The sequence below is a fragment of the Stylophora pistillata genome, chromosome 8 (assembly GCF_964205215.1).
Source record: "Stylophora pistillata chromosome 8, jaStyPist1.2, whole genome shotgun sequence".
Taxonomy (NCBI): Eukaryota; Metazoa; Cnidaria; class Anthozoa; order Scleractinia; family Pocilloporidae; genus Stylophora; species Stylophora pistillata.
The window spans coordinates 27,893,171-27,911,474 of NC_142526.1; the positions used below are offsets into that span (position 1 = coordinate 27,893,171).

The 18,304-nt window shown below is 38.9% G+C and overlaps 2 protein-coding genes and 1 pseudogene across 3 annotated transcripts; all 3 read right to left on the bottom strand.

Annotated features, from left to right (window-relative positions):
- Positions 1-197: 197 nt before the first annotated feature.
- Positions 198-6,833, bottom strand: LOC111322504 (2-oxoisovalerate dehydrogenase subunit beta, mitochondrial). The gene is made up of 9 exons (XM_088731896.1): positions 6,646-6,833; positions 5,014-5,091; positions 4,639-4,707; positions 4,311-4,444; positions 3,725-3,880; positions 3,382-3,553; positions 3,161-3,306; positions 1,879-1,965; positions 198-856 (listed from the first exon to the last, which is right to left on the bottom strand). Exons 1-9 carry the CDS (start codon positions 6,818-6,820, stop codon positions 716-718), a joined length of 1,158 nt encoding a protein of 385 aa, XP_088588022.1. The 5' UTR covers positions 6,821-6,833; the 3' UTR covers positions 198-715.
- A 529-nt stretch (positions 6,834-7,362) lies between these two features.
- Positions 7,363-15,381, bottom strand: LOC148725724 (uncharacterized; annotated as a pseudogene). Its single transcript, XR_015990881.1, has 2 exons — positions 14,616-15,381; positions 7,363-11,539 (listed from the first exon to the last, which is right to left on the bottom strand). The product of XR_015990881.1 is annotated as an uncharacterized LOC148725724 (transcript).
- A 136-nt stretch (positions 15,382-15,517) lies between these two features.
- On the bottom strand, positions 15,518-17,380 carry LOC111323074 (terminal nucleotidyltransferase 5C). The gene has a single exon (XM_022926366.2). It carries the CDS (start codon positions 17,222-17,224, stop codon positions 16,073-16,075), a length of 1,152 nt encoding a protein of 383 aa, XP_022782101.2. The 5' UTR covers positions 17,225-17,380; the 3' UTR covers positions 15,518-16,072.
- Between the last annotated feature and the right edge of the window lie 924 nt (positions 17,381-18,304).

Below are 18,304 nucleotides of genomic sequence, written 5' to 3' on the forward strand. Positions count from 1 at the left end.
TGATGACAATGATGAAACCTTAGTCACAAAGGTATGTCTGCACTATCCATACTTTTATTGTAATATTTTTATTTTTGGACCTACTGGAGGTGGTGGTTGGTGATGTGCACATACCTATGCCATGACCAGAAAATAAAAGCTTGAAAAGAGCTCTCTTCTGCAGATCTGTTTATCTATTCAATCATTAGAACTTTAGAGACATTTAAAATTCCTTTTATTTCTTGTCTGTCACTGATTGTCAAAAAATATAAAATTTTCAAGTTTGTACTAAATAGTTTGGTTATTCTGGATATAATATTTTTCATCTAGTTTGCCCTCTTAAGCTTTGAGTTATGAGCTGAAATTTTCGAGAAATCCCTGCTACTATCATCAACTATCTATTCCATCAGAAGCACATTTTCTAGGTGTATACTTTAGTAAAAATTATAAAACAATTTCCTACATTTAAATATCTTAACAAAATTTAAATACTACTTTTAGGGAATAACTAGACAAAGATGTTTGATCAATTCCTCAAAACCAACCTGTACATGAAATACATGTGCTGTAAGTGAGAAAGTGTCCTTCATTTTGAAGCAAATTTGAAATTCAAGTCATAAAAGTGCAATACAGAGATCTGTGTGTGATAACTTTCAACAAGATTATTTGTAATAATTTACGAATCAACAAAATATCTTTTGTTGAGCTTTCATAATATATGAAAACAAGCTAATTCCTAATAGCTGGTGATTTTTTTTAGGGCCTCCAAACATCTCCACTTGTCTGGAAGGTAAAATGGCTCAAATATGTGAGGGAAGGGTGTGTCCCAGCCACACACTCGCTGGATGGGAGCCTCAAGTGACAAGAAGCACTGTTCCTACAACAAAGAAAAAACAACATCTTAAAACAACATTCATTTTTATATCTGATAATTCACAGAGCACAGCTGACACCAGTATGTACAGGTCCTGTAAGTAAGCCAGGAGATATACTGCATAGCATGACAAATCTACATCTCTAAGCAACATCCTCAAATTTAAGCTTTTATATGCCAGTAACAAAGAACTGAGCTTGGTAACCCATTCCTTATACCTGGAATGCACCAGCATATCAAGATTTACCTTTTCTAAAATTCTCAAATTATCTGTACCTACTATTTTGGTGATTTAAGGTGGCTCTGAACCATATTACACATTTTCCCAAAACATTTTCAGTGATGAAAAATAGTGGTTGACAAACCTGATTTTAACTTACAGGCATGTGATACTTCAACTAAGGGTGTTTCAACAAGATGTAGAGTTGATATTACAGAATTATTATACGACTGTGTCTCACAAGGACTGGGAACTACCAAATTCATGAATTTGATTGGCTGAAATCAATATTGAAAGCGGTCTAGATTTTCCTATCTAGATCGGCATATAGACCGGTCTGGAAAAAAGGTACAAAGAATATAAAAAATTGGCATATAAGACACAGCCATTTAATAAACATCTTATTAACCAAGCTTGGTCATCTGTATGGGAGAATCTTGACTTCAGTCGCTGGTACAGACCTCACTGCATTCGGTCTGTACTGGCGACCTCAGTCAAGATTCTCCCATACAGACTTCCTGCTTAGTTAATAAGAACTAATTAAAGTCAGGAAGGAGATCATTACAAGTTAGGAAATAATTTGGAATTTTTGATACCAATTTCTAACCCAGCACACACAGTGTTGTTACTGATTGTGTTAATAACAATTGTCGTTTAAAAATGAAATCAATTTGAGGTATTTGACTGGGAAGCAAGATAATTGTCACTGTTTACTTATTGATCACAAAGAGAGAATTGACTGTACCATCCACCCTTTGATTGCCCATAAAAAATTAGCTTCATTTCTTCCAAGAGTATCTCTCACCTGTACAGTACTACTTATTTCGGCTCCAAATCCTCCTGTTAAAGTAGCCTCATGCGCTATTAACAACCTCCCAGTCTTCATCACAGACTAATAAAACAGATACACATGTAAACATAATTTGTATATTAATTAACACCTTTTACACAACAGGCTTATTTACCTACAAAGGCTCTAATTTGGATGTTTTTCTGGAGGATGGATACTTGCTATGTTTATTGTCTAAACTTTTAGCAGGTACACATGTAAACTCTGTAAGTAGTTTGGTGCTACAATATTTAAATGACTGTTGCAATTTGTTATTTTTCATATACTCACATTATTTTAATGTCTGATTATATGCCTTTCTTGTGTGCTCTTTTTAATTAAGAAGAGCAGCCAAAGATATTACAACCAAAAGACATGCAAGGTTTCAAATTTAATTTTGTTTGGTTTAATATAGTTCACATAATTAATTTTTCTTTTAAGATAAATTGTTCTTTCGTATTACCATCATTCTCTTGAGACATGCACCCAGTGACACAGTTTATCTAACACCACTTAAAACATTGTTTTGTAGTTACTAACCGCCTCCCGGTTAGCTCAATTGGTTAGAGCGCTGGATTGTTGTGCAGGAAGTCGGGGTTGATGGTTCGAGCCCCGGCCGGACCAACACTCAAGGTCTTAAAATAACTGAGGAGAATGCGCTACCTTTCTATAATATCAAGAAATGGATAGACATTCTAGTCTTCTCGGATAAGGATGAATAAACCGTAGGTCCCGTCTCCTGCATCTATTAATTAGTTAATTTGGTTACGCAGGGGACGTTAAAGAACCCACTCACGAGATCACTGTGATGTGGTCTGGCCTGTTTACTGGGAATTGGGGGGGAGGGGGCATCTTCAAATAAGTTTCCCTTGATTGTTTGTAAACTGCTAATGCAGTCCGGCCAAAGTCCCCCGAAAAGTGTTGTGATGCGCATTTGATCATATCCACATGTTGATTTGCGCAATATAAATATTAAATTATTGTTATATTATTATTATTATTATTATTATTATTATTATTATTACTTTACAACTGTGCCAAGCTTAATTTGTGTCAAATGTTGATTTCTTTTTCACAACACAGCTACAATTTACAGAGACAATGTATGCTGAAATAAAGTCTCCCTTGCTAATTTAATACTCTCATTATAACTTTTATTATAATTACATTCATTTTTAACACTTCCCTCTTTCAACCAGCATGTTACTAAGATCAAACTACACAATAACAGTTATATCATGAAGATAAACAAAATTACCTTAAGGACAGTGTCTTCATCCCAAGGAAGAATTGTCCTGAGATCAATAAGTTCACAACTCACTCCAAGCTGATCTTTTGCCATTTTACAGACATCTCGCAAGACATGGATCTGTGTGCCCCACCCTACTACTGTGACATCCGAACCTACAAACAAAAAAACAACAACCTGTGATGCAACAATATGTCTAAAATCACTTCATTTGTGTAGATTTAACATACCTTCTTCTAGAATTTCTGCCTCAGAGAGTGGGATTTCATAGTCTCCCACAGGCACTTCTTCAACTGCCTGTCTGTATAAGATCTTAGGTTCAAAAAATATGACTGGATTTTTGTCTCTGATAGAAGAGAGAAGGAGTCCTTTTGCTTGGATTGGCCCCCTTGGTACGACAACCTGAAAAAAGGTAAATAGAATATTATTAGTTACTGACTCTTGATACAAGTTACCATTTAGGTTGATGGTTAGGGTTCACCATGTATCGTCTAACTTAAATTTCACAGCATGACCTGTTAACCAGAAATCATCTCATTCATGGCCACTGCTTTTAATTGAAGTTTTGTTCACCTTTAATCCTGGAACATGAGCAAAGAAACTTTCCACAGACTGTGAATGATAATGAGCCCCATGGCCAACTGCTCCACATGGTGCTCGTACAGTTAGGCTTCCACAGTTGAAAAGATTTCCTGATCGATACCTGAACTTTGCAGCTTCATTCACTAGCTAAAATAATTTAAGAACAACTCACTGAAACTTAAGGCAGTACATTTAAATAAATTAGATGTCATTACATATAACATTTTCTAAACTGAATACCAGTGAAGTCAATGATTATTCATTTATCTTGCAATTAAGGATAAAAATATAATTCAGGATAACAATTCATGATCTGTTAGTGGTATAATATGTAAATGGTCTCTCAAAGTCCTTAAAATGTTTCCACCCACAAATGACTTCCAACAGTGTGAAAACTTACTAAACTTGTTCACCAAACTATTTGAAATTGTTTGCTTATTGTTTGTTTCTGGCAACCATTCCTATCACCAGCAAAGAGCACAATTTTGAACAATTTTATAGATTCTGATTTAAATTTCCTAGATGCAGTGTGTGGTAAAAAAGCTTTTGTACATAATTCTACTGAGTTTCCTTTCACCTGATCAAATGCTGGGAAAATATAATCAGCAAACTGAATCTCAGCTATAGCTGTAGCACCTGCTGCAGCCATTCCAATTCCAAAACCAACAATTCCTTGTTCACTGAGTGGTGTATTGAAGACTCTGTCTTTTCCTAGGAAAATATGGAGTGAATAATGAGTGCTTTAGAAAAGTTCAATTGTAAATCTGAACCAGTAGTCTCCTCAATAACACTGATCAGTGAGTAATATTTTAGATGCTCAGATTTAAGAAATTTACCAATCGGATAAAATGTTCAAATGACAAATGACTCAACAGTCAAGGTTCAACCAAAATAAACTTAATCACCATATTTGTCCTTTAGACCAACTGTACATCTAAAAACTCCACCAAATGCCACATCCTCTCCAAATACAACTACAAAAACAAAATTCAATCACAGCTTCTGTAAATTACTGGTATCTATGATATGTTAAATTTCACTATGTGCATCTCTTATAACTTAGTCTTCAAACATATCAAAAACATATATCATTTTGTTTGATGTTATTGAAAGTCTGTTTTCTTTACAATTCTAACTCTAACCCATCTAATTAAGTGGGTGGGTGCAAGGAAAAATATTAGGTAAGAAGTTCTGCTTTTAGGTTTGGCTAAATGTGCATTTTCATCAAAAGCAATATTTGAACCAGATATTTCAAATCATTAAAAAGGAAATTATTTCACCTGAAGTTGGATCTGAATCAAGAATGATATCCATTGCATTTGTTAAAGACTGAAACAAATTCATTTTTTGAGTTTCTCCTAAAAATAGGATGTATAAAAAATAGTGGTAAGGAAATAAGAACCTCCAAATTATCAGCTATTTGTTTAATTCAATATATACTTACAAATATTTATAACAAAGAGTGATTAGATATTTTACTGGGGCGGTGAATCACTCTGTACACATAAATTCAATCAAGAGTTCTAGGATTCAGAACTGTGGTTCAAGGCTCAGGTGTGACAAATGCTCAAGCATATTATCTAATACTATCCTTAGCCTTTGACAATTCGTGGTAGGTCTCACTTCTGTGGTAGAATAATTGTGACCAGGTGTATAAAGGTTGATCAACCACTGCATTAAAGTTATTGATTGTTTCTGCTTATTGTAATGTGCTTGTCTGTTTACTCAGTATCCTTCGTTTCAGCTGGTAAAGTTTCAGTCAACACTAGTGAACACGAACATCTATACAGCAAGACATGAGAGCTGCTGCAAATATATAATGCTTACAAATGTTATATCTCATTTGAATCAAGTCTAAAGAGTTAATTACTCTTTGCAGTTACATCCAAATGCACATAGGCATGAGAGACAATAACAAGCATTGCATTGTGAAACACTTTTTTATTAATGCCTGGTTGAAGTTCTCAGTGTTTCTTCTGTCATGGGCACACCAGTATGGACCCTGAGTCTAGCTGCGAATACAACGGCACCAATGCATGTACATGACAGTTAAATCTTTGCTGATAAGTGCCGATGCTGTATCTCTCAATTTGACACCAAGACATCCACACCTACTAATTTTGTAACAAGGCATCGATGAAGTAAACAGTAAATACATACACCACTACCTCGACAGTTTCTCGCATGTAATTACATCCAATGGGCCATTCCATTTAATATCTGCACCCCCCTATTGAAGGCCTGGGATTTCTTAGGGGGAGGGGGGTTCAATGCTATATTTTTTCTTAGGGGGGGTTGAACCATATTTCTGAGAGGGGTCGCCATAAAGTACCCTTGAGAGAAATTCTCACGAGTAGTTTCTGAAGGGGGTTCAATTGGTTTGCTTGATAGCTACATAAAATTCTGAAGGGGGTAATTTCAGGCAATTCTGAAGGGGGTTAAAAAACTTCTTTTCTGTAGGGGTGTTACAGGAAAGCCTTCAATAGGGGGGGGGGTGCGGATTCTCAATGGAATGGCCCAATCGATCTGAAACGGCTGCATGTAAGACTAATCAACAAACGGCATGTTATCGCCATTATAATAGTGTTACAAGTCCAGGACATCAAATAGGTTGGATTTAACATTTCGTTGTCTAGGAGAGCATTATATATTGCTACCCCTAAAAAGAATGGAAACTTGCAGAAGATCTGTCCGATATAGGGGTGTGTTGGAAGGTGTGTCGCATGTATCGACTAAATTCGACCAACGCTAATTAAGATAGGTATTTCGCTTTCAAGAAATATAGGGTGTTAGTATGAATACATCCAAATTTAAATGTCTGATAGGTTAAAATAACTTAACAAAATAAATCTAGCTGAGCTAAAATCTTGTTCTCCGCTTGATTGATGACTTTGGTTTTGTCTATAGCTTACCATAGAGAGGTGAAGGAAAATCAGGAACAAATGTCAGTGTTGAAGCACATCTACCAAATATTTGAAATGCAGCAGTTCGAGAGGCTCCTAAAGGGTGAGATTTTCTTGGAAAATGCAACAACTGCGATTTTAAAAGCTTCGTCAGCTTGCGAACACCCGCCATGTTGGAAATCATTAGACTCCAGTAATACTCGTTTTTTTTGCCTTTTAGCGCCCATTCTTCTAACTCGGCCAGGAAGTAAGAGGGAGTAAGTTTCTAAAGAAACTGTGGTATGGTACTGCGTGTCTGCGTCGGTGGGGGTAACAAGGTAATTTGGTTATATCAACTAATTTTAATTTGTAAATTGGCCACCATAAAGAGTTAAAAAGCTGACGTTTCGAGCGTTAGCCCTTCGTCAGAGCAAATGGCATTCTGACGAATTGGCTAACGACCGAAACGTGAGCTTTTTAACTCTTTACGGTGGCCAATTTACAAATTAAACTTAGTTAATATAACCAAATTACAGTGAAGTAAGAACTGTGATAAGCCCGCATTTCACCACAAGCAGCCTGAGCGTACTGTGCGTGATTTCAGGATCTAAAAGATCATTAGAGGGAATACCTAACATGTCAAGATGGAATTTTTTAAGCGTATGCATGTCCCGAAAAAAAAAGAAAGAAAAATTATTAAAAAGTTTGAAAAGTAAAAAGGATAATAAAAGCAAGGAGTATTACATGTTAAGTCTCCTTAACTTTATTCCGTAGCCGCTTTATCGCTTACATTTAACGCTATTTTGACGACTTTCTTGAACCACGTGTTGTGCCAATACACACACACACACACACACACATATATATATTATTATTATTTTATACAATTAGATTGGATAAGGATCAATTCAATTTTCAGTGATAACCTAAACTAAGATGAGTACAACTACACTGAAGCAAAAACAGAGTAACTGCAGTATGTGCGATGAACTAAGTTTTATCAGTTTCCTTTTTTTCAGTTTGATCGGAAAATAGGATAAAAAATGTTTCGTTTAAAAAAAAAAGAGTGGTCATGTGGTTAAATCTGAAATTTAATTTAAATAATTTAACTATGATTAAATTTAGATAGTGTACAGTACGGTGCAAATAAAATCAGTCAGATAAAAATTAACAACGATGGCAAGGGCAGTTACGAGAGAGAAACCAGCTGCAGGGCATGCCAATATTATAAGTAGTGTCCAGTAAAGTAGAATAAGTGGCGCGCAGAAATTTTTTAAAAATACTTAGACTCGAAAAATTGTCATGAGAGGCGAGATTACAGATAATGTTCCAGGGTTGAACAATTCTATTAAGAAAGGAGGACTGAAAAGTTGCAGTTTTACCGTAAGCAGGTTTTAGTACGAGAGTAGGGTTCTTAGAGCGAGATCGGCCATGTGTGACAAAAGTAACATACCTACCATTAATATTTAAGTCAGTATGTCCAGAAATGCATTTATAGAGAAAGGTAAGATCTCTGAGTTCCCTGTCATAAGTTAGTGGCAGTAATCGAAGAGACAGCAGTCGTTGTTTATTGGACATCTCGCCAAACCTAGTTCTTAATATCCAGAGAGTTGCGCATGCGCGCCTCTGGACTCTTTCTAAGATCGTTCTCAAACTGACATTAGCAGGAGACCATACCTCTGTCGCATAAGAGAGCTGCGACTTCACGAAAGATAGATAAAGTATTCGCCTGACTTTAATGTCTGTGATAAGTGGGCAAGTTCTCTTTAAAAGACCCAGCATTCTATTAGCTTTGAGTACAATGCGCATAACGTGCGAGTCCCACGATAGAGTGCTAGATATAGTAACACCAAGATCATTTTCTTTCTGAACGCGTTGTAAGATTACATTGCCAAGGTAATATTTCTGGGTCACAGGTGTTTTCTTTCGTGTGACTGTTAATATTTTGCATTTGAGGGCGTTAAACTTCATAATTCATTTTGATTCATGGCTCCGGGTGTTCAAACTTGTCAGATCCTGCTGGAGAATATCACAGTCCTGGGCTGTCAATATAGTACGATACAGCTTGGTATCATTAGCATACAAGGCGGTCCTGGTTTGCTCGTGGATGGCATCGGGAAGATCATTGATAAATATCACAAAGAGGAGTGGGCCGACAAGACTACCCTGGGGTACACTGGAAGTGACCAGCAGGCGCTCAGAGGCCACACAACTCTTTGTGATCTGTCCTTTAAATAGTCGGAAAATCAATCTATCAGTTGACCTGTGACACCGTACCATTTCAACTTTTCGGTAAGAATGACGTGATCAACAGTGTCGAAAGCCTTGGCAAAATCAAAGTGTAAAATATCCGTCTGTTTGTTTTTGTCAAGTGCCTCCCCAATCCCAATTGAATGGAGAACAGGCAAAAGTTGCGAAGAGCATGAACGGGAACGCATGAATCCGTGTTGTAAAGATATAATTGACTGCGAAACATGGGAGTAAAGCCTGCTACAAACGCAGCGTTCCATAACTTTACTCACAATTGGCAGTAGTGAGATTGGCCAATAATTTTCAGCTGGCTCCAAAAGGTCTTTTTAATGAACTGGAGTAACATCAGCTGACTTCCAATCTGACGGAAACCGTCCGACACGTAGAGAATGATTGATAGAGCACAAAGGCTTGGCGCGATCTGCTCGCTGCACTCTTTAAGAATGCGCGCAGGAATTCCATGAGGACCAATGGCTTTTGACGGATCCAGCAATCCCTCACCTCGTTGATGGATAGTGTGATCTCATAAATTTCCATATTCATTCTCATTGCAAACAACGCGCTTTGTCCTGCTTAAATGATGTAAACACAGAGTAGAAATAAGCGTTAAAGAGCTCAGCCTTTTCGGCTGCAGTTTTTGCTTTTTTTTCCGTCAAAGGTGATCTCAGTTGTCGAGCCCAATCGATAGTGTAGAATAGCTTTGTGGTAGCTTCAAAATACTTCAGGATTATCCTTTAAAAAGCCTTCAATTTTAAGAAGATAATCGCGATGTTTTTGTCGGACAAGTTTCTTAATTTCATTGCTTAAAGATCTCAACTTTAACTTCCGTTCCACGGTTCTGAGTCACGATATTTTCTCAGGGCACGGTACTTTCTACGTAAAGCAAGCTTAACTTCCCTGTCTATCCATGGAGGAGAGTTTGTGTTGCTGATGGTCTTTACTGGGACACATTCAGCAACTGCTGCTAGAAATAAATCTTTCCACTAAGACCAGTACATATCAACATCGTCGGAGTGCGATGATCAAAGGGTAATAGCTGTAGACGACTTCGCAAATCGTCAAAATCTGCTCTTTTGTAGTTGTACGTTTTACGTCGCACACGCTTTGATCGTTTGAATTTCAGTCGAATAAAAAAGTCCACCAAATAATGATCAGAGGGAAAATCATTTTGCGAAGGAGTAGTAGTGGAAACATGGTGTATGACTTCAGAGAGGTTACATAAAAGCAGATCAAGTTTGTTCCCGGAAATATGCGTCGGACCTTTGATAAACTGACGGAAAAAATTATCCTCCATAAGGATGGAAAAAGGTTGCTCTTCTGCTGTTCCACCTAGGTTAGTTGGAATAGACTCGTCTAGCGACCATTTAATTGATGGAAGATTAAAATCGCCCATGCAGGCCGTTTCGGGATTTTGTCGAAGAGAGCGGTTCAACAGAGTCAGGTCATCAGGGCAAGGATCTGGATGATAAAAAGTGTAAAAGATAAGTGGTTTACAGCCATCCTTAAACAGCTCAACAGCAACTAGTTCGATTTGATCACTTTCGAGGTCAGAACGGCGGTTAGACTGGATGTCATGTCCAACAGCAGTGAGCACACTCCACCTCCAGTCTTTCCTGATCTGTCTTTACGATAGATACTGTACCCAGTTAGTATTTCAGATGATAGTACTGTATTGTTGAGCCAGGTCTCGCAGATGGACACAATATCGTACGAACAGCGGAAAACCAACTGCTGTAAATTAGTTAATTTGCATATCTTACATGATCGATTACCATCGAGCGGGACGAAAGCTTTGACACTTCTTGCGTTTAAATAAAGGACACTCAAACCAACGCCGGTTTGAATGTTTGGCTTTCTTGGAGGTCCAGGATTGGGACAAATGTCGCCACTGATGGTTAAACAGCTGATTTGGAAAGTAGAGGTAGAGTTTGGATATCGACTGATCCTGAGACCAGAATATTATTTTCTTGACTTTCATCCAGAGGAAGTCAGCTTTGCACGGCAGTGAGCAGTAGTAAGTTGAAATTTGCCTCTGGGATCCATTTCTGAACAGGTTGGAAACTCCAGGAGTGTTAGGAACGCGAATATGTTTCTGCCAGTCGAGAATCCACAAGCTGAGCAGCAAGAAAACGAGAATTGCCTTGGAGCACATGGAACCGTGACCGCCCGCCATGTTGCATGTCACATGGAACTCGAGTCTGGTGCATTCTTACGGAGAAAAGTGAGATTCTTGATGCTCTGTCTCGGCCCGCTGGCGTCAATCCGGAGGGCTTGTCTATACGTCGGTTAGCCGGTTACGTGGACGTTCCTCCCGAGACAATAGTGCGGGTTCTTAACCCGAGCCCTGGCCCTCCTAGCCATGTTTTAAGGTACATCCCAAAGAATCAGTAGCTTAAGTCCTACTATTATTACTAAAACATAAAAGAAAATAAAACGAAAATAAAAAGACAACTAAAAAGTATGACTAGTTGAGTGAGTGTGTTTAATTTTTGGAGCGGGTGTGTTAATTTTTGTTTGAGGAGGGGGGTCGATTCCCCAGCGAAGTTAGCGTCTGGTGACCCTCGTTTGTGGTGGACCCAACCCGTAGGCCTTGCACGGCCCCGCCTCGGGTTGGATCAGACGTGTCGGTCGGCAGGCATTATTTCACCGCCCTTACGGGAGCCTGGCCGTCCACCTAAAATATATATAAAAAAAAAAAACGTCAACCCACGTTTTTAAGGCGTCACATTTACATTTGATCAGATATACAGGGAATAACCTAAATTCATCTTTCCTGAACTTTTGTTCGATGATATAGTATGGCCGAAAAAAAAATGATGAAAATAACAGTTACAATGCTTGGTTATTAGTCACATAGGAACCATACTCAGTAAAGGAAACCAGAATTCGAGCCTTAATTCTTTATTTGGAGAAATAAATAAAACGCGATGGAAAGGAGGAAACATTGATTAATATAGTATCCATCATGATTCTTGCATGAACTTAAGCAATCATTAAGATCTAAAAGAAGCTTGCTACGTCTGAAGCGAAGAGTAGAAAGAGAACTTTCAACTCAATTTGGATCCATGACATTGATGATGATAATCCAATTCCACTGACCAGATACAGAATGAAATTTATCACAAAATAAAACCATTAGAGACTGACCGCGATGGCACTTGGAAATATTCGTCTCGGTAATGCCAGCCTATGTAGGCGGCCTCCTTAGCCAAAAAAAATTCATGCGACACAGGATTAAAAGTGTTTAGAACATAGCTAGCAGAGTCGCGCAATCAAATTCATTATACGTAAGCGTGCTCAAAATCCCGATAGTGCACGCTGATAGCGTCAGCAAATCCGACTTCGCCAGAATTTTTTTTTTTCGCGCGAGCGACCATTGCTAGTGCGGGGAAAAATAATACATTTCGCGACAATAATGGATACAAACAGAAACTCGGCCTGCTAGTCCGAAAACGAAGACAATGTTTCGACCTTTTCCCATGGGCTAGAGTTCTTAAATGAGGCAGAAAAAGAGAAAAACAAAGGAAAAGGAGACTCGGCATCAGCGCCGTCACGATTCGCTTCAACTGATATTGTTGTCCGTTTTTCGCGTCGCATTTGATGCACAATTCCACCGGCTATGTTCTAAAACAATTGGTTCATGCTTTCAGCAGTGCACTATCGAGTTATGGAGCACGTGAGAAGTTTGGAGAGCACTCGAGAAGCTTGAGTTGCCCTCGGCTGTCGCCTCGGGCAACTCTTACGCTTCTTTCGTGCTCTCGAAACTTCCCGCGTGCTCCATAACTCGATAGTGCACGCTAAAGCATGAACCAATTGTTAATTAGAACATAGCTAGCAGAGTCGCGCAATCAAATTCATTATACGTAAGCGTGCTCAAAATCCCGATAGTGCACGCTGATAGCGTCAGCAAATCCGACTTCGCCAAAATTTTTTTTTCGCGCGAGCGGCCATTGCTAGTGCGGGGAAAAATAATACATTTCGCGACAATAATGGATACAAACAGAAACTCGGCCTGCTAGTCCGAAAACGAAGACAATGTTTCGACCTTTTCCCATGGGCTAGAGTTCTTAAATGAGGCAGAAAAAGAGAAAAACAAAGGAAAAGGAGACTCGGCATCAGCGCCGTCACGATTCGCTTCAACTGATATTGTTGTCCGTTTTTCGCGTCGCATTTGATGCACAATTCCACCGACTATGTTCTAAAACAATTGGTTCATGCTTTTAGCTGTGCACTATCGAGTTATGGAGCACGTGGGAAGTTTGGAGAGCACTCAAGAAGCTAGAGTTGCCCTCGGCTATCGCCTCGGGCAACTCTTACGCTTCTTTCGTGCTCTCCAAACTTCCCGCGTGCTCCATAACTCGATAGTGCACGCTAAAGCATGAACCAATTAACAATTGGTTCATGCTTTAGCGTGCACTATCGAGTTATGGAGCACGCGGGAAGTTTGGAGAGCACGAAAGAAGCGCAAGAGTTGCCCGAGGCGATAGCCGAGGGCAACTCTAGCTTCTTGAGTGCTCTCCAAACTTCCCACGTGCTCCATAACTCGATAGTGCACAGCTGAAAGCATGAACCAATTGTTTTAGAACATAGCCGGTGGAATTGTGCATCAAATGCGACGCGAACAACGGACAACAATATCAGTTGAAGCGAATCGTGACGGCGCTTATGCCGAGTCTCCTTTTCCTTTGTTTTTTTCTTTTTCTGCCTCATTTTAGAACTCTAGCCCATGGGAAAAGGTCGAAACATTGTCTTCGTTTTCGGACTAGCAGGCCGAGTTTCTGTTTGTATCCATTATTGTCGCGAAATGTATTATTTTTCCCCGCACTAGCAATGGTCGCTCGCGCGAAAAAAAAAATTCCGGCGAAGTCGGATTTGCTGACGCTATCAGCGTGCACTATCGGGATTTTGAGCACGCTTACGTATAATGAATTTGATTGCGCGACTCTGCTAGCTATGTTCTAATTGTTAAGCGGCAACCAATTTCTATAAAACTCAACATTAGAAGTGTTGTTTTATGGTTGAAATAATTTGCAGTTCCAACGTAGACAACTTGTCTCTATTTACTAAGGAACAATAAAATTATGTCCAGCGTACAAGTAGATTGTAAAAAGGGTTTGGAAGTATTTGTAGGTGAGCACTTCAGCGAGGTTCCAGCCGAGTAAGCACTTGTAATATTGGAGATATATATTTTTTAAGTTTCGTTTAATTACCAACAAATGAGAGTGTTTTTAATTTTTTTTTACCTCAATGCGGGTTATTTAGGTCAACCGACCGAGCAATATCATTGAGGAGAAAGTTATGAAATGTCGCGTGAAAATAACTCTTATTCTGGAACTAATATTCAATAAAACTTTTATAATAACTGACACACTTGTTAGAAAAGTCATTGCTGAGACATGCTGGTTAACTAAGCCCACTTAGTGTTTGTGCAAGATTTTTCCTTGACAATGTTCAACAAAGAATCGCAACTTATGCGATGTAGACCTTCCCCTTCGCCAAGGAACAAGGAGGCAACTGTGTACAATTTTAGGATTAGTTTGCGAGATCCCACCAGCTAGTAACTTTTGTTTTTTTTAGTCCAGTTCGGGGTACCTGCTTGTACTCCTTGGAAGTACTTTAACGAAACATCTGAAATTTTCATGAGATATTTGTTTTCTACAAAATATAGTTTGATAGCATTTCCTCTTCTTTTCCACACCTGCGACTGAAATGATTCAACTCGGTAGGTTTACCGATGTAAGGCTCCTTACCTATCGTCTTTGTTGGAGTGTAGCTGTAAAAACCATCTCTTGGCAATTTCGATTCGGCGACCATCATTCTATTTTTAGATCGGGTATATTGCCCTTCATACATGGATCCGGACTTGCAGTTGCTAGGAAGCAATTCTACGGTCTTGGAATCTCCGAGTAAATTTTTTGAAGCAGATATTTTCAATGTCCACTAACCCTTTTTAGCCGCTTATTAATATTGCCTGGTAGGAGGAGAGAAATATAGCAATTCTCCTGTACATCGTTAATTCTAGGAAAAGGAAACATGGAGCACTTTGTTTTAGACGGAAAAGCAAATCTTCCTTACCGTTCACAGACGCCCACGCAACAATTTAAGCCAGAGTTAAAAATCTGCATTGAAGTGTTTCTTAATATGTAAATCAGGTTTTACCGACACCGTAGTGAATATTGAGTGGTGTTTTCCTGTTTGCTGTTGCTTCATCGGTCAGCGAGTGTTTTAAAGTGATAAGGCAACACCAAAAAATTTCAATTCTTTTTGAAACTTAATATCATACCCGCGGCTAAATTAGTCTAATTTCGTTACCGACTTTGCCTTCGGCGAACTTTTTTTTTTTTTGAAAAGCGATGTGAAGTGCCTATTTTTGCAGCCTCTTCACTTTAGTAAAGTGATATGTGGCCTGTGGTTGGTGTACACGGAATGTAACCGCTTATGATTGGCGTCTGAGGTTAAAGATCATTATAGCCCTTCTTCATACCGGAATTAAGTTTTGAACAGAAGCGGTAGGGCTATAGCTTAAAATTTCGCGACAAGTAAATTTCGTCTTCGAGTAACAATAGTAATAAAGCCAATAAAACCGGATATAATGGTTCCCCACGAGTCAAAACCAAAACACAATCATTCCTCTCGGCCAAAACATCGAACCAACGAAAAATAAACACTTTATTTATTCAGAACAAAACCATAAGTTACTTCCCCTCTCGGAAGATTCTTTCTTATTCTACTCAGTACTTATTTATCATGAGACACTAAGCGTGGCGGCTAATTTTTTTGGTCGCTTTTCAGTCGTTGTTCCCAAAGCAAGTTCACCCCAAATATATGGTGTCAAATTGCGAAATAAGATTAAGCACGAACGTCTCGTTGATAAATTTGGCCCTTCCAAACGGCGTATTTACACAACAATCTTTGGGGATTGTGAGGAGATTCCGACTCCGTTTCTCAAGAAAGAAATTACATTTATAGGCTTGCTTTCTGTCCCCCACACCAATACAGTGATAGACAAGTATGTTCATACTGTACCTAGAAATAACTACGGGTTACAACGTTGAAAATAAACTACACTCTACTCCCTCGTTATAAAAATATAAACTCGCTTTCAAAGTCGAATCAAGTCAGAATCTAGTCGTGAACGAGACGCATGTGTTCATTGCAGGTGCAGTTTCAAAGTTTTCATTGCGGTGACCTTCTTGTGAAACGTTCTTTAAAAACACGGAACTAAACTGTCATAAGAATACGGGCTTAACGTCTGGCTTCTGGTTGATACAGGCACCATGTAACCAGAAGCAGGAACGAAGGAGTAAGGTGCTGTCTTATCGCTGTACACCACCATCGGCACATAACTCACTTCACCGCGGAGCTGTTTCCCGAGAAAGTCTATGAGGCGAAGGGTTTGTTTTCGTTCGTGTCCCATGAGGCAAACAGTGGAAGAAGAAACAATATGATAGAGAACCATCAAATATTCATATTGAGCTCGCTTGTCTCCGATGAAATGATTTGCCAAGTAACTCTCCAACTTCTGTTGCTGCTGATGGATATCGCTGAAGTCGATAAAGAACCGACTACACATGTATCTCTCTAGGATCTTGATCTCTTCATAGTTTTCTGGTATATAACTTCGCACCAAAAGATTGCAGTACTTAAGGAGACCACCACCTCGTATTTCCTCCGGGTTACGGGTAGCTATCAGTTTGTTGTCTAAATGATATAGGGCAAGCTTAATATCGCCGTAAACCGACTCGGCCACAACGGTGGGGAAGAAACTGGGCTTCATCGGCACTGGTGACAGTTTGTAGAAGCCAAGAAGGGAATCGAGGATAATCTGGAACGAATCAACCGAGAATTCAAACTGCCTACGCATCGAGTCGACGAACTTCAGTTCGACGTTTTTTCCTTGATTGTTCCAAAGCGAAATTAACGACCAACGATCGTTGTCAGTCGACACTTTAACCATCTTTTGAACATACGCTTCTTTCAGGATGCAGCTATTCATTCTATCCTTCGGCATTTCACTGGGAAAGAAATTTAGAAGCGAGTTCAACACGACACACTTGATCTGTTGTAAGTGCAAATTAGAGCGAATCTCCACACCAAAGATCAAGTCAATATCATTGTACGAACAGTTGCTCTCGGTACTTAAGATATTGCTGGCAGTACTTCCATTCAATCGGAGGTCTCGAACTTTCAATCCTTCTTCTTTAAGGCCTGCTGTCACAGTCTCTATTAAATCTTTGAGTGGAACTTCAAGAGTAGGAAAATTTCCTCGGCCATGAATGAACACAGTTTGGTTTAATACACTGTGAAGACGAGTGAGCTGGTTGAATGTGAGAACTTGGCAGTTGTTTTTGAGCTCCATATCTGTATCTTTCTACTGTAGTGTCGTCTACTATAGTGAGAAAATGTTCTACCTTGAATGAGTCGCTTTCGACCTTCCAACGGTGTAAATTCTCCGAACGAATGAAAAAAGTTCGCCGACGACAAGAACATATCATGTCGCAGTCATAATTCGCATGATCTGATTGGCTAGGAAGACAATACAACTCAGTCTCTTGGCAACAGCACGAGAGTAAGGGGTGACAGGATATCATTACGGCCAATGACATGATGGGTTTTTATCAGCCCACATCCCGCCCACAATTCGTAAACAGATGAAGTAAAATTTCATATTTCATGAATTGCCTTAGCTTCCTGTGTTTGGGGTTGTATGTATTCCCCGTCAGAAAATAGCCAGGCTTCCGAAAAAATACTTTATGTGGTGACCAAGATTCCCAAAGAGGTTTGATCTATTCCTGGAAAGTTGACGCAGCACTAAGATCATTAGGGAACGTGCGTCAATAATTTAGATCGAAGGCGTAAGATAGCATTATCAGCCCTCGTGCATCGCATTATTCATGAACACAAAGGGCGAAATGAAAGGAGTTTTGAACGTTTAACTGACGTCAGAGATTACAGGAGTTTCATTTGTATTCAGACAAAACTGCTAGAATTGTTCTCGAGTTCTATGAAAATAACCTGCTTCAACCAATGCTCAATAGGAGAGGAAGTTTCACTGGCAAATTAATAACATTGGGATCGATGTCGGAAACTCCTGTTTTTAATTCCGAAATTTCCCATCGGATCGTTCGAAGAACTCGAAATCTCCCTTGTGTACTGAATCGAGGAAAAGGTATTCGTTGGAGTAAAAATGTACAAATGAGAATCAAAAACTCTCCGCTCCCAGAGTAAAAGATAAATTTAAAAGAAATAAAATTTGAATCACATCGGAACTTAACTTCAATCTTTTTTAAGTATATCCTAAAAAACCTTCAAATCATTTGTACATGTACAAAGTACTACGCTAACCTTCAAAATATTCAAATGTAAATCATGGACCCAGAAGTAAAAACTTAATTCAAGATAAAAATCTTCTGCAATAAACAAAATAAATAACCTGGAT